The sequence below is a fragment of the Solanum verrucosum genome, unplaced genomic scaffold, assembly GCF_900185275.1.
Source record: "Solanum verrucosum unplaced genomic scaffold, falcon-dt-bn FXZP01000082.1, whole genome shotgun sequence".
In the NCBI taxonomy this organism is placed as follows: Eukaryota; Viridiplantae; Streptophyta; class Magnoliopsida; order Solanales; family Solanaceae; genus Solanum; species Solanum verrucosum.
The window spans coordinates 529,591-547,415 of record NW_026020257.1 but is presented as its reverse complement, the minus strand read 5'-3'; the positions used below and the strand labels follow the sequence as shown (position 1 = coordinate 547,415).

At 28.1% G+C, this 17,825-nt stretch overlaps 1 protein-coding gene across 1 annotated transcript; it reads left to right on the top strand.

Moving 5' to 3' along the window:
* The first annotated feature begins 15,598 nt into the window (after nt 1-15,598).
* On the top strand, nt 15,599-17,371 carry LOC125833289 (non-specific lipid transfer protein GPI-anchored 15). The gene is made up of 2 exons (XM_049512436.1): nt 15,599-15,950; nt 17,323-17,371. The coding sequence occupies exons 1-2, from the start codon at nt 15,599-15,601 to the stop codon at nt 17,337-17,339; spliced, it is 369 nt and encodes a 122-aa protein (XP_049368393.1). The 3' UTR covers nt 17,340-17,371.
* Nucleotides 17,372-17,825: the final 454 nt, after the last annotated feature.

Below are 17,825 nucleotides of genomic sequence, written 5' to 3'. Positions count from 1 at the left end.
GGAATTTTGTTAGGTATACAATATTACTTTTCATTGAAATTAACTCGTGGCATGAACTAATTACTTTGATTTTACCAACTCTAAACATGATTCAATATTTGCAATAATTATCTTGCTTTAGTGATGGTGCGAGACAACCTGAGGAAGTTATGTTTTTCCGTTTCATTCTTCGAATGATCAAAACTGTCCAACACAATAATAACAACTGAATCGTCCTTGGCAGCAACATAAAGTTGTTTATATGACTGTTGAACTACAAAACAAGCTTCACACGGTCAAAACATGTTGTATTAGATAACTTATCTTTGATTTGTTGTAAAGTGGAATATTATGTCTTAGAAGACAAGATATCATGTAATGATTGTAGGAAGAAATACTCATTAAGTCAATTGAAGAAGTTTTCTATGCATACTTCCATCGAAATGTTGTAATACTTATAGGACAAATTACTTAACTACACTCTTTTATTTACCTTAATATCCATTTATTCCTACTTATTTCAAAAATTTCAGAAATTCCTTATTTTACCTATGTATCCCGTGCACAACGCTATGTATCCCGCTATGTGGAATGTATCAAACGCTATGTATCCCGTGCACAATGCTATGTATCTCGCATGTATTTCGTGCACAACGCTATGTATCCCACTATGTGGAATGTATCAAACCTAATGTATCCCGTGCACAACGCTATGTATCCCGCTATGTGGAATGTATCAAACTTAATGTATCTCGTGCACAACGCTATGTATCCCGTTATGTGGAATGTATCAAACTTAATGTATCTCGTGCACAACGCTATGTATCCCGCTATGTGGAATGTATCAAACTTAATGTATCCCGTGCACAACGCTATGTATCCCGCAAACATCATTTTTAAGGGTTTTTTGGTAAATAGAAAATTAGAAGGGATAGGATGTTATTTAGTACTTATAATATGTGGTTCCTATAATTTATACATACCTATATGATGTTTGTCATTAGTCCATATTGGGCTCGTGCTGGCACGGGCCATTCCCATCTAGTATATATATATATATATATATGGAGAGGTGGTAGCGCCTACGTGTTAGCACCACAAAAAACGTATTTTTTAAATAATTAAAATTAACTTAATCTATACAATTTTAAAATAATTTTTAAAATTAGGGAAATGTAACTACAAAACCATTTTTTATTGATACACAAATTTTTAAAACATTTTAAAAATTATCTTAAACACGGTAACTGTTTTTTTTTTATTTGCATTTTAAAATAAATATTATTTTTCAAAAATACAATCTATAATATATATGTTCTATATTTACTGATTAAAAAAATTGAAGTAATAATAATAATAATAATAATAAAACATCCGACTAAATAGGGCGTTTTATAATAATAATTTTAATTTATAATTAAATTAAAATTAATTAATTTAAAATCCGAAAATAAAAATTACAAACGTAAAAGGAGAAAAAAAACTGAACACACGGCGTCATGTTCAATTTTATTATAAAAAAAAATGCCTAACTTCCAACGTTTTCTAAAAATAAAATAAATACATATTCTGGACAAAATACAAATTTTACCAAAACTTAATTGAAGAATTATATATATATATGAGGTGATAGCGTCTATGTGTCAGTACAAAAAAAAATAGCAATTAAGAAAAATAAATATTACAAAATCGTATTTGTAAAAAAACAAAAAAACAAACCTTTAATGGCCCTTATTTATGAAAAGTTTGTGGAATCAATTTAAAATTTAGATAAATGTTGGTAACTTTTAAATTTTGAATTACGTCAAGAAAAGTAGTGATTCCTAAAATATAGGGAACTAATTAAAATTTAACAATTAATAATTAATTTTTTTTTAAAATGTCAGTTGTGTGGTTAAAAATTTGAATTTGATTTTAATTTCATTAAAAGATAATATACTTATGATAGTTTTATTAATGAAGTTTTAATAGTGATTAATGACAATTTTATTTTTTATTTTAAATGCTTATAAAACCAAAAAGATAGAAACAGAGTTGGAAACCACCACGGCTCCGACTTCCCCATTTCCTTTTCTCACAGAAATATTTTCCATTTTTAGTTTTGTTGTGATTGGTTGACTAGTATACATTCCCGCGCAATGCGCGGATAATATTGAATTATTATTTCTAGTTGTTTCAGATTGCAATGATTGATCATGTTAAATCATATTATCTTAAAGAAATTGCAACTATTATATTCCACAATTAAATGTACTAACCTTCATTCTTCTGTATCTCTAACTCCAATAATCAAATCTATATGAATAGAGACAACGAATCTGTAACACCTCTCTCTTTGAAAGAACTAGAAAGACTTAGAATTGGAAAGAAACCGTTTTTGGAAATAGTCAAATTTGGAAAGTTTGACAAAGTTAAGCTAAGAGTTTTGGGTTGACTACAAACGATCATAACTCCTAGCTCAGGATGAGTTAGGTGTGCTACCAGATACCGTAGGAAATATCTTTGAATTATCTTTCCAATGCCACCGAGTTTGCTAAGTTTTGAGTTTGTATGAGGTAGATATGTCCATTCGAAGTTGGGATGACTAGATAAGGAAAGTCAAAATTGGATTTAGAAGGGTATTATGGCCTTTTCACTACCCAATTAATTAAATTCGTTTTTGGTAATTAAGTTAGGGACAAAACTGATTGGATTCAGTTTACGCTTCATAAAAATAAGTTAGGGCTTTGAGAGAAGAGAAAAGAAGAGGAGAAAAGACGAGAAAATAGGAGAGGATCAAGGCGTTCGTCGAGGTTCTTGCATTTTGTCATAGATTTTCGCCATGGGTTTGATCCCTAAGAGGTATGTAAGCTTCAATAGTGTTGGGTTTGTTCACCCACACGCCAATCATGTTATTTTCGGCGAAATTTTATTCTTGATGTTGAAAGATTAGAGTTCTTGATGAGTTCTTGAGAAGTGTTCTTGAAGTTCTTACTAAATCTTGTTGTGTTGGGGTTTTTGATGATTTCATGAGGTTGAAGTGAGTGTTTTGGGGGCTATATTGAGTACATTAGAGTGTACTTATGTTAAGTAATCGAACCCAAGTGATTGCAGAAGACATCGTTCAATTCAAGGCGAGTTAGGGTGAGAAAACGAGCAAGAAAATTCATCGGGTTTTCTAGGTTGGGGATTTGCGCGTCGCGTGATAACGTTCAAATATACTTCTTGAAAGAAATATAAACGATCGTATGCAATATATTTACCCAACTATGAGTCGGGGTTGATCCCACAGAGAATATGGAAGAATATTGTCAATAGGAAATATTTAACTCGATTTTATCCAATATTGTAAATATTCGTAGTTCATTTTAATCTGAATTTATTTCTAAATCATACCATTCTATTCTTTCGAAGTCTAAATCATGTAGGTTTATTTCATACCATTGCTGATTTAATATATCTTCTGATTCGTAATCATTAAATATTTTTTCTCATATTATTCTTCTTAATTCAATTATTTCTATACCGTTAAGTATATATAAGAATAAAGTTTCATAGATTTTTATCATTTCATCATGCACGTATGTAGTCATGTTCGTTGTTATGCGGAGTTTTTCAATTATTCCTTCCTATCATATTCATAATTGATTAAATTCATATTAGATTATTATGAACTAGATTATCTGTTTATCATGTTTTCCTGCCACTACTAGCATCGTACTTTAGCGGATACTTCCTTCTTATCAGCGTCTCAACTTTGTTTACTCCCCTAAATGGCTTTCCTCGCCTACCGGTTTCAACATTAGGATGACATAGTATAGAAGTTTTCTCCCTGTTTCCAGTGTGCTAATAAACTAGAAATCATGATTCAAATAATTCTAATACATAATAACTAACATAAATTTATTCAATCATATATATGATATTCAGGAATATATGAAATTAGTTCCGCATATTTTTTGAACATTATACCTTTGTCTCTTGATTAGCCATGCTATCTGAAATATTTGACTGGATTTCAGATTTATCCATTAACTTTTAAGTAATTAGTATCTTAAGAGAGTTTTTTGAAAGGAGAGTTTTTATTTAGGCGTTGCTTGCCTTTACAATGTTTACTACTAAGTCTATATATAGACATACAAATTTACTATTCTAAATACTTATCCTAACACATTTTTTACACATGTCCACTACTATTTACTACTATTCATGACTACTATTCATGAATAGTTCTTATTTTGTCTACCACTATCCTCTTTACGACTTATTTGCACATATTAATAATGTACACTATCTACCATACACTTGTCATTATTTGTACACTTATTTTGAAAGACCCATACCTACTTTATGACAACTATTATGACTTTTACATTTACATTATTTTACACATAACTTTTTCCGTTCTTATCTTTCTTGTTTTCTTCCTCGTTGATTATTCCAGCTGGACGTCTGGAATTATATTATCTTCTCCGTTGCACTTTGAACATATATGGTCCGGGTATTTATGACCAATTAGGTTGCAATATCTGGTTAATAATTCTGCTGAAATAAATCCTTCTCTTAGTGCTTGTGTTGTAGGTCGTTCTTCTGGCTTTAGTAGTGATAAAATCCATTTTTGGACTTCATCCATATCTGCTTTCCTTAGCTCCCTTGAATTGGAATAAATAATTAGCTGGTCTCTTGCATAGTAGCTCCATATAGCGTTTCCGTTTAAATAATTATTTGCTAGCTCTTGTATAATTGTTGATATACCAATTATCATTTTGTTGGCATAAAAACTTGGTATCTCTATTTTGCATATCTCTTCTTGTTGTCCGATATCCTCGGGTATAATCATATCTTTAGTTAATCCAATCTTGATAACCTGTATTGGAGGTTTTATTTCCTCGTATAATATATCCGCTGGTGCTGTATAGAATTTTATATAAAATAAATTTCTTTTCGTAACTCTTTTGTATGTGATGAATGCTTTGTGTAGTTCTGGTATTCCACTAACTTCTTCTCCATCGTATGTGTATACGGTATTTAACAGTCCGTAGTTGTAACATGTTCTTACTAAATTAGCGTTAGTTTTCGGTTGTGCAATTAACTTGTTATATCCTTGTAACTTTTGTGTCAAATAATCTTCGTTTGGTTCTTTTGTAGTTGATCTGGGATTTCGGTTTAAATAGGTTTGGATTTTGTGGATATTTTCAATATAGGTTCGTGTGATGTAGTTATATGTCTTTTTCTCATTTTGGTTTTGCAAACTATCTGCGTATGTGGATGTTTGTGGTTCTATGGACATATGTCTAGATGTCCTTTGGGTAAATGGTTTTGCGAATAGCTGGTTTAAGTTAGCATTTTTATGTTGTTTATCGCTAACTTGTTTGCTTGTACCTGCAGCTGTATTTAAACAAACATTATGGGTTTTAAGGAGTTTCCCATCGTCTCCTTTTAGCTCTGGGTTTTTTCCATCTTCCGACCGACGTAGCTCCGCATTTTTATAGTCATGCTGCTGACTAGCTTTAGACTTCAGATTATCTTCATTAGTCTTTAGCTTTTGTATCTCGTTGTCCATACTGTCCACTTTTATACAAAGTGTAGTTATGGCTTTGAGTATCTCTTCCATTGTATTTTCGTTCTCAGTCTGAGTAGCTTTGTCTTGATAAGTAATCTGCAATAACATTCTTATCAGTTTTTATTACCTCAATTGTAAATGTGAAATTTAATATATTTAATACCAATCTCCTTATTTCTTTTGTTGTTACCGAATCTTGTATTTTTCTTGTTAGCCACCATTTTACTTGTGTATTATCTGTTCTTATAATAAATTTATTATATACAATATATGGTTCAAATGATAATAAACACTTATATACTGAATATAATTCTTTTCTATTTATTTCCCATTTTATTTCTGTATTATTAAATGTTCCTGAATAATACATGTATTTTAATATTCCTCCATAACTTTTTTCACTCGCATTTGATTCTATTATATAAGTAAACTTATTGTTTTCATCTGGAAAGTATAGTTTAGGTAAGTTTTTACATAATAATTTTACCTTTTGTATTTGTATTTGGTCTATTTTATCAAACTGATATTCTATATCTTTCTTTAATTTTTGTTGTAATGGTTTTAAATTCTCTGTTAGTTTTGGTATGTATTCTCTTACTTGATTTACTAGTCCTAAGAATGATTGTAATTTCTTTTGTATCTAGTTGTTCATTTGAGTTAATTATTTTTTGTACTATATGTGTTTGCATTTTTATTCCGTTTTTATCAATTTGTATTCCTAAGAATTCTATTTGATTTTTCATTATATCAGCTTTCTTTTTACTTAGACTTATACATGAATATTCTATGATGTGTATAAATTTTTCTAATAATTTTATATGTTCATCTTGTGTTTTAGAATATAATAATATATCATCAATGTACACTACACAATTTTCTATTTGTTTAAAGTAATTGTCCATAAAGTGTTGATATCTACCTGGTGCGTTTTTATATCCAAATGGTAATACATTCCATTCATAAAATTCTTGTGATACAGTGAATGCTGTTAGTTTTTTAGATTCTTCTTCTAGTTTTAAGTGATAAAATCCTGATTTACAATCAAATTTGCTAAAATAATTATATTCTTGTATTTGTCTTATCTTTAGTATTTTATTTGGTATTGGATAATTATATGTTTTAGTTTTTGCATTTAAATTTCTATAATCAATAACCATTCTGCTTTTTCCTCTTTTTTGTTCACTATGTTTATTTACGATAAATGTCGGGCTTGTATGCTTACTATTGCTTTCTTGTATATATCCTTTTTATAGTAATTCCTCTACCACTACAACCATGGAAATATCATATAAATACGAAATATGTATAAGAAATGAATTTAGTAGTATGACAACAGAAGTAGAAGAACAAAATAAAGAAAAAATCATAAATCGGAATCTAATGACAAAATTAGCAATATGCAATATGTGTTACATAAATGAATATACATGTGCATTTAGAGAATATTATTATAAAGGAACATATAGCACAGAAGAAAGTAAAGAAATAAGAAAATTATATTTTACAAAATTACCAGAACCTTTTAATTAAAAAATAATAAAAAGTTGGAATGAAGCAGAATTAACGGACATCTTAGGAGCTAGAATGAAATTCTTGCAACAATGGTTTATGGAACTATGTGAAAAGCATAAAGAAGAAATAAAAATGGAAAAAATATTAATAAAGAACTTAGCATGTTGCAAAAATAAAACAACACCCCAATTTGGTTGTACGGATAAGTATTACAAAAATAGAAAGAAATATAATAAAAAATATAGATCAAAATATAAATATAAAAAACCAAGAAGAAGGTACTATGTAAAAAATTACAAAACCAAAAGACCATATAGACCAAAAAGAAAACTAACGGAATGTACTTGTTATAATTGTGGAAAATTAGGACATATAGCTAGAGATTGTAAATTACCTAAAAATCCAAAGAAAAAACAAATATCAGTAATAATAATAGACAATGAAAAATATACACAAATAGAATACGTAGATTATGAATTAGAAAGCAATGATAGTATATATGAATTATCGGAAAATTAAATAGATAATGACATAGAAATAGAATCAGATAATGAATTCTATAATATAACAAATGACTGAAGTAGATATACAAACAATAAATAAAGAAGAACATCAAGACGAAGAATATTTAGAACAGAAAATAATATTTGATAATAGTATATTTGAACAAATAAAAGGAAAAGAATTAGACCTAAGCGTAGCAAAAATATTCGAAATACCAATAGTAAGAAACTGGTTTAAACGACAAAAAGAAGAATATTATGTAGTAAGTCAAAGAGAACATATCATAGATTGCAAATACACTAAAGAAAAGGCCAAAATATCAATAATAAATAAACGAATAATAAATAAAGAAATACAAGATATAAAACCACATCATTACTACATAACCGGAATAATGGAATAACGAAAATATGTAATATTAATAGATACAGGACGAGAAGAAAACTATATCACAAGAGAATTAGTGACGGAAGATGAAATAATAACTATTGAACAATCATGCTCCGAACTACCAAAAACATTAATGTATACCGAAGAAACTACAGAAAAGGAAATAATCATCGGAGGAGTACCAATAGTGATAAAATTCAAAATATATCAAGGAAATGAAAATATCATTTTAGGAATAAAATGGTTAGAACAAGTAAAACCATATAATCTAGAAGACAAACAGTTACAATAAATTATGAAAATAAAAGAGTAATAATAAAAAGGACTTTAGTATGATAAAAATATGAAAATATATATACTTGCAAAGATAATAATAGAAGGATATTACAACCGATATTATACACCAATGATAGATACGAGAGCAGAAGCTAATATATGTAAATATAATTGTTTACCAGAAGATAAGTGGGAAAAATTAAAAACACCGATAGTAGTAACATGATTTAATAATGAAGGAAGCATGATCACATATAAGGCAAAAAATATAAAAATACAAATATGGGATAAGATATTAACTATAGAAGAAATATATAACTTTAAATTAACTACAAAAGATATGCTATTAGGAATGCCATTTTTAGAAAAATTATACCCACATATAATAACAAAAACACACTGGTGGTTCACGACACCGTGTAAACAAAAAATAGGAGCAAAAAGAGTAAATAATAAAAAACGAAAAACAACAGAATGGATAAAAGGAAGTGAAAAAATTACACAAAAATTAGAAAATATAAAAGAAGAAGACCCTAAAATAGAATTAATTATATTCTCTATAGATAAAGTAAAAATAATTCAAGATAAGTTAGAATTATTATATAGTGAGGATCCTTTACAAGGATAGGAAAAACATAAAACAAAAGTAAAAATTGAGCTAATTGATAATAACAGTATAATAACCCAAAAACCATTAAAGTATAATTTTAATGATTTAACCGAATTTAAGATACATATAGAGGAATTACTAGAAAAAGGATATATACAAGAAAGCAATAGTAAGCATACAAGCCCGGCATTTATCGTAAATAAACATAGTGAACAAAAAAGAGGAAAAAGCAGAATGGCTATTGATTATAGAAATTTAAATGCAAAAACTAAAACATATAATTATCCAATACCAAATAAAATACTAAAGATAAGACAAATACAAGGGTATAATTATTTTAGCAAATTTGATTGTAAATCAGGATTATATCACTTAAAACTAGAAGAAGAATCTAAAAAACTAACAGCATTCACTGTGCCACAAGGATTTTATGAATGGAATATATTACCATTTGGATATAAAAACGCACCAGGTATATATTAACACTTTATGGACAATTACTTTAAACAAATAGAAAATTGTGTAGTGTACATTGATGATATATTATTATATTCTAAAACACAAGATGAACATATAAGATTATTAGAAAAATTTATACACATCATAGAATATTCAGGTATAAGTCTAAGTAAAAAGAAAGCTGATATAATGAAAAATCAAATAGAATTCTTAGGAATACAAATTGATAAAAACGCAAACACATATAGTACAAAAAATAATTAACTCAAATGAACAACTAGACACGAAAAAGAAATTACAATCATTCTTAGGACTAGTAAATCAAGTAAGAGAATACATACCAAAACTAGCAGAGAATTTAAAACCATTACAACAAAAATTAAAGAAAGATATAGAATATCATTTTGATAAAAAAGACCAAATACAAATACAAAAGGTAAAATTATTATGTAAAAACTTACCTAAACTATACTTTCCAGATGAAAACAAAAAGTTTACTTATATAATAGAATCAGATGCGAGTGAAAAAAGTTATGGAGGAATATTAAAATACAGGTATTATTCAGGAACATTTAATAATACAGAAATAAAATGAGAAATAAATAGAAAAGAATTATATTCAGTAGATAAGTGTTTATTATCATTTGAACCATATATTGTATATAATAAATTTATTATAAGAACAGATAATACACAAGTAAAATGGTGGCTAACAAGAAAAATACAAGATTCGATAACAACAAAAGAAATAAGGAGATTGGTATTAAATATATTAAATTTCACATTTACAATTGAGGTAATAAAAACTGATAAGAATGTTATTGCAGATTACTTATCAAGACAAAGCTACTCAGACTGAGAACGAAAATACAATTGAAGAGATACTCAAAGCCATAACTACACTTTGTATAAAAGTGGACAGTATGGACAACGAGATACAAAATCTAAAGACTAATGAAGATAATCTGAAGTCTAAAGCTAGTCAGCAGCATGACTATAAAAATGCGGAGCTACGTCGGTCGGAAGACGAAAAAAACCCAGAGCTAAAAGGAGACGATGGGAAACTCCTTAAAACCCATACTGTTTGTTTAAATACAGCTGTAGGTACAAGCAAACAAGTTAGTGATAAACAACATAAAAATGCTAACTTAAACCAGCTATTCGCAAAACCATTTCCCCAAAGGACACCTAGACATATGTCCATAGAACCACAAACATCCACATACGCAGATAGTTTGCAAAACCAAAATGAGAAAAAGACATATAACTACATCACACGAACCTATATTGAAAATATCCACAAAATCCAAACCTATTTAAATCGAAACCCCAAATCAACTACAAAAGAACCAAACCAAGATTATTTGACACAAAAGTTACAAGGATATAACAAGTTAATTGCACAACCGAAAACTAACGCTAATTTAGTAAGAACATGTTACAACTATGGACTGTTAAATACCGTATACACATACGACGGAGAAGAAGTTAGTGGAATACCAGAACTACACAAAACATTCATCACATACAAAAGAGTTACGAAAGAAAATTTATTTTATATAAAATTTTATACAACACCAGCGGAGATATTATACGAGGAAATAAAACCTCCAATACAGGTTATCAAGATTGGATTAACTAAAGATATGATTATACCCGAGGATATCGGACAACAAGAAGAGATATGCAAAATAGAGATACCAAATTTTTATGTCAACAAAAGGATAATTGGTATATCAACAATTATACAAGAGCTAGCAAATAATTATTTAAACGGAAACGCTATATGGAGCTACTATGCAAGAGACCAGCTAATGATTTATTCCAATTCAAGAGAGCTAAGGAAAACATATATGGATGAAGTCCAAAGATGGATTTTATCACTACTAAAGCCAGAAGAACGACCTACGACACGAGCACTAAAAGAAGGATTTATTTCAGCAGAATTATTAACCAGATATTGCAAGCTAATTGGTCATAAATACCCGGACCATATATGTTCAAAGTGCAACGGAGAAGATAATATAATTCCAGACGTCTAACTGGAATAATCAACGAGTAAGAAAACAAGAAAGATAAGAACGGAAAAAGTTATGTGTAAAATAATGTAAATGTAAAAGTCATAATAGTTGTCATAAAGTAGGTATGGGTCTTTCAAAATAAGTGTACAAATAATGACAAGTGTATGTGGTAGATAGTGTACATTATCAATATGTGCAAATAAGTCGTAAAGAGGATAGTGGTAGACAAAATAAGAACTATTCATGAATAGTAGTCATGAATAGTAGTAAATAGTAGTGGACATGTGTAAAAAATGTGTTGGGATAAGTATTTAAAATAGTAAATTTGTATGCCTATATATAGACTTAGTAGTAAACATTGTAAAGGCAAGCAACGCCTAAATAAAAACTCTCCTTTCAAAAAACTCTCTTAAGATACTAATTACTTAAAAGTTAATGGATAAATCTGAAATCCAGTCAGATATTTCAGATAGCATGGCTAAGCAAGAGGCAAAGGTATATTGTTCAAAAAATATGCGGAACTAATTTCATATATTCCTGAATATCATATATATGATTGAATAAATTTATGTTAGTTATTATGTATTAGAATTATTTGAATCATGATTTCTAGTTTATTAGCACATTTGAAACAGGGAGAAAACTTCTATACTATGCCATCCTAATGTTGAAACCGGTAGGCGAGGAAAGCCATTTAGGGGAGTAAACAAAGTTGAGACGCTGATAAGAAGGAAGTATCCGCTAAAGTACGATGCTAGTAGTGACAGGAAAACATGATAAACAGATAATCTAGTTCATAATAATCTAATATGAATTTAATCAATTATGAATATGATAGGAAGGAATAATTGAAAAACCCCGCATAACAATGAACATGACTACATACGTGCATGATGAAATGATAAAAAACTATGAAACTTTAATTTTATATATACTTAACGGTATAGAAATAATTGAATTAAGAAGAATAATATGGGAAAAAAATATTTAATGATTACGAATCAGAAGATATATTAAATCAGCAATGGTATGAAATAAACCTACATGATTTAGACTTCGAAAGAATAGAATGGTATGATTTAGAAATAAATTCAGATTAAAATGAACTACGAATATTTACAATATTGGATAAAATCTATGGAAGATATAAAACTATTAGAACAAAAATGGAGGAAAATTTATATATGTACCAAAGAACCGAAGATATGTTATATCTAGAATATATCATAAATAATATTAAAGAAATATTCAGATTAAAACAACTATCGGAAGAATATTACAATAAATATTATTACATTTTACCATGAATTTTACACTACCATCTAAAGAGATATCAAGATTAAGACACTTAACAAAAAATATTATAATAAAATCTTTAAAATAAAATACTCACCTACCACACTACCATCTACCACACTACCACTTTCAATGAATTCACCAACTACCAGTTCCGCTACGAAAAATGGTATCAGAGCTATGGATAATAAGAAGCACGGTAAGAAACATACTAGTAGAAAATTAAGAAAAATAAGAAGAAAATTAAACAAATTATATCCGGAATATAAACAACTTAATATCACAAAGACTAATAACGAAAAATTAAATCAATTAATAGATAATATATCTAAAATAGAATATAAATATATTCAATACTTAAAAATACAATGAATAACAAGAATAATGATTATAGACAAAAACTTAATGAAGTAATTATAGAAAAACGACAAGAATTAGAACATAGGCAAAATAGACTTAACAATAATATATTCGCAGGAATTTGTCACAAATCTATAATAACACAAAGAAAGACCATTTTATATCTAGAAATACAAATAAATAACTTAGAATATAAACTACAACATAATTTATAAATGAATAAAGAAGAATATGCAATAGATGAAAAAACATATGAAAATTATGACGGATTAAAAATAAAGATAATATTTTCTAATCTAGGAAGAAGATATAAGAAAATAGGTGACAATATAAGTTTAATGTTAGAAAAAGAAACGGTAAAACTAGAAGATAGGTTAACTGCTATGGTAAGAATAACAAAAGAAAATGAAGAAATAGATAGAAGAACGAAAATTGAAAAAATAAAACAACAAGCAAAAAAGGAAGTACAACAATTAGAAGAAGTAAAAAATACTAAAATAATAGAGCTAGAAAAAGAGCTAGCAATATTAAAAGAAATGTATGAAATTAAACAAAAAGAAAAAGAACAAAAAACAAAATTAGCAAATGAGATAATTAAATTTAAAGAAAAATTGCAATTACAAGATGAATTAGAAGAAAAAGAAGAAAATAACCAAGATAATCTACCCGAAATAAGAGTTGATGAAATAAACAATGATGATCTAGAACAACATTCGGAAACAAGTGAAACATATACGGAACTTTTAGCAAATATAGATAATACAAAGAATTTAGAAGTAAATACAGAAGACGTAGACATGGAAGAAAAACCTAACACATCAGGAGTAAAAAAACCCAAAAAATTTTAATCCAAAATATTATAATAAAAATTATGAACAATATAATAAAGAAAAAACTACATGGGATAAAAGATTAAATAAAAAATGGACGCCTAAACCAATAACTGAACAACATGAATTTTTAGATTTAGACTGTGTAGCAGACATAAATAAAACGATCCAATTATGGGTAGGATACATATCAAAACAATTAATAGATAACAAGATAGTAATAGCAGAGGCACCAGGATACATAGAAAGAACACTTATAGGAACAGTAAAATTATGGCTACAAAATTTAACAAATGAAAGCTTAACAACTTTAAGAAATAATAAAAAATTTGATGGTGGAATAGCCACTACAACCATGGAAATATTATATAAATACGAAATAGCTATAAAAAATGAATTTAGTAGTATGACAACAGAAGTAGAAGAACAAAATAAAGAAAAAATCATAAATCGAAATCTAATGACAAAATTAGCAATATGCAAAATGTGTTACATAGATGAATATACATGTGCATTTAGAGAATATTATTATAAAGGAACATATAGCACATAAGAAAGTAAAGAAATAAGAAAATTATATTTTACAAAATTATCAGAACCTTTTAATTAAAAAATAATAAAAAATTGGAATGAAGCAAAATTAACGGACACCTTAGGAGCTAGAATGAAATTCTTGCAACGATGGTTTATGGAACTATGTGAAAAGCATAAAGAAGAAATAAAAATGGAAAAAATATTAATAAAGAACTTAGCATGTTGCAAAAATAAAACAACACCCCAATTTGGTTGTACGGATAAGTATTACAAAAATAGAAAGAAATATAATAAAAAATATAGATCAAAATATAAATATAAAAAAATCAAGAAGAAGGTACTATGTAAAAAATTACAAAACCAAAAGACCCATACCTACTTTATCCGTAGGTATATCCGTTGTTTATATTCAAAATATTATTTCCTATTAAAAGATAGTATTGTTTTGTTGAAATGAGATTTTTATAATATTTTGTTGACATAGTGTTTAATTTAATATGCACATTCAGATGTTGAAAATAAACTATCTTAATTAAGAGCACAAACTTAACCATTCCAACTCCCCATGTATAGCTTCAACCACCCCACTAAGCAAAAAGTAATTTCATGCCATTTTAACAAATTCAAGTTCACACAAGAGACTCATCCACAATATAAAAGATTAGATCCTTGCACGGCGACGAAACTAGAAATTTTGTTAAGAGTGTTCAAAAGTTCAATGTAATCTCTACAAAGTTGTTTTTAACCTATATACATAATATTATTTTTTATATGCGTAATGTAATTTTTCAACAAAGAGTGTTCGAGCGACTTGGGTCAAAACATCCTTGCTTCCACATTTAATTAAAGATTTTGGCTTTGAAAGGAACGGAAAATCCCCCAATAGAAAGCATCTTTTGCAATACAAAGAAAATAAGAAATTTGCGATGGATAAATTATGTCATTAAAAAGATAATCGTATGTTAATATAGGGATTTGATACGGACTAGCATTGGATTATCAAATTATTCGACTAGTTATGGGCTATTTAGCTACAGATTATCAAAAAAGTTCATAGTTAATTTCCACTTATTTTCTATAGTCAATTAATTGGATACTATGAGACTCAAATATGAATTAATCGAATCATTATGCCCGGATACTAAAATAATTTTTAAAAAAAGGACCCCTCAACAACCAAAACCCTATATAAACCCAAGCAACTAAGTCCATTAAACCACAAACCACATCTTACACACTTTAGAAAGAAAAACAAAAATACTTCTTCACTTCACCAAAAATCTATATGGCTTCCAATTACATTTTCAACATATACTTTATAGCCATACTCATTTACTTTCTAGCCACAATTAAGAACAATTCATTTCTCCCACTAACAAATGCAGCAGGAGGAAATTGTGGAAATGCACCAGCTGCTAGCTTAGTTCCATGTCTTGGTGCAGCCAAAAATGCTAAGGCCAAAGTCCCTCCAATATGTTGTGGCAAAGTTGGGGCATTGTTAAAGACTTCACCAAAGTGTCTATGTGCTGCAATATTGTCACCAATAGCCAAAAATGCTGGGGCTAATCCTGCTGTTGCTGTTACTATCCCTAAAAGGTGCAACATCAAGAATAGGCCTATTGGCAAGAAATGTGGAAGTAAGTGTAACAAATATTTTTTTTTTGTTAAAGAGTAAACTTCTATATATTCATGGACACGTAGTATGAGAATTTGTATAATATCAAATCATCTAAAAGATAATTCAGGTAGTGATTCATAATAAGTAGCTTAGAGAGCGTTTGGTTAAGCTTGTAATTAATTGGTCAAATCTACTCATAAATAGGGATATCAAATGAGCAGGTTAGATTGAATTTGAAAATGTCAAAAATGGATTGTTTAATGAATGATCTGTCCAAAAGTAACTTGGCTGAAATTCGCTAAGAAACGTTGATACCCACACACAAAAAAGTCTTTGTAGAAATATTTTGACAGTTTTCATTGGTTAATTTGGGCTATATATTATCCAAAGTTTTAAACAAGCTGAATTGGACGGATCAAAATGAGTTGAACTAATATTGACTCATCCAAATTTGAATGGGTGGACGGCTCATATTTTCATGGACTAATTTTGTCATCCCGATTTATACATCAAAATCAACTGTAAAATATAAGTTGGCAACCCTGGCTTACGATTTTGCATCTTGTAATCACTTTTGATTTGACTTGATCTTTCAAAATTTTATTGTTAATATCTTTTTTTAATCTCGGATGTGCTCTTTAAAACATAGCCTTTAATTATCTCTTTACTCTATTTTTGTCATTTGAACTTTATGTAAAAATACTTCTAAATTTATATTTACTTTGTAAATAGTTTTAAGGATATTTCAGTTATTTTAATAGAAAAAGTGCTTATCAACACTTTTTTACCAATATAGTATCAACTCGATTTCTATTGAAACACATAACTATTTATTTATGAAGTCAACTTCAACATCTAAACAATAAATGCAAATCCATTCCATGGAAAATTCTGTCTATTTAGTAAAGAATGGATTCAAATTGAACCCAATCTTTGACATTTCGTTAGTTATAGAGTAGGGAAAGATGTAGGGATGTATGGGCAAAAAAACTAAAATATTAGCCTATTTATTCAAAAACCCACTTACTTGGCCACTTATTTAGGGGACAAATTTCATCCATGGTCACGTAACAATGATATTTTCTCACTAAAGTCAATTAAGTATGTTTTTAATACAACAATCACATATGCCGTAAAATATAACTTTCGGTGGATAATTCCTTTTTACTATTTTTTTAATGTAATGATACAAATTCAATTAAAAAAGCCCGACCCTATCCAACCAAATTCAAAATTCAAATTTGATGAGCAATAATCTTTTACTCTTTTATTTTTCTAGTTTTAGTTGAATATGTACAATTTCAATTAAAAAGAACTGATCTTTTTTTAAGATTCTAAATTACTTCTTTTGCAAATCACTAGAACAAAATCTTTTTTTTGTACCCTTGCAGGATATATTGTTCCATAAATTTAGAATTCGACGCATGGATGGAGGAATAAAGATGAATTTCCAGCTACTTGATTATTAATAATGTCTCACAAGTATAAAAGTTTGTCTAGTTTGCTATAAAAATAAATTATTGCTAATTTGGTATTATGTTCAACAAATGTACTACATTTCCATAGTTCCATTCATCATGTTTACAATGATTACATGGACTAGTTCTTTTTTATTTTCCCTATTTCAAGAAATTGAACCTCTGTTTGGCCAATTTTAAATAAATTCAATACTACTTGATTATTTCGAAATAATGGGGAATATCCGTAATAAATCAACAATATTAAGAAAAATGTAGTTCCTTGAAATCAAATCCAAAGTATTTACCATGATATTGAATACTTGACATTCAAATTAGTATATTTTAATTAAATTAATCATAAAAGCTAAAAATATAAGATTTCTATGGACATCATGTTTGACAAAAAGATTAATATTATAAATTAAATGTCATAT

Coding starts and splice junctions, on each gene's coding strand:
- LOC125833289 (XM_049512436.1), top strand. CDS start 15,599: ATGGCTTCCAATTACATTTTCAACATATACTTTATAGCCATACTCATT.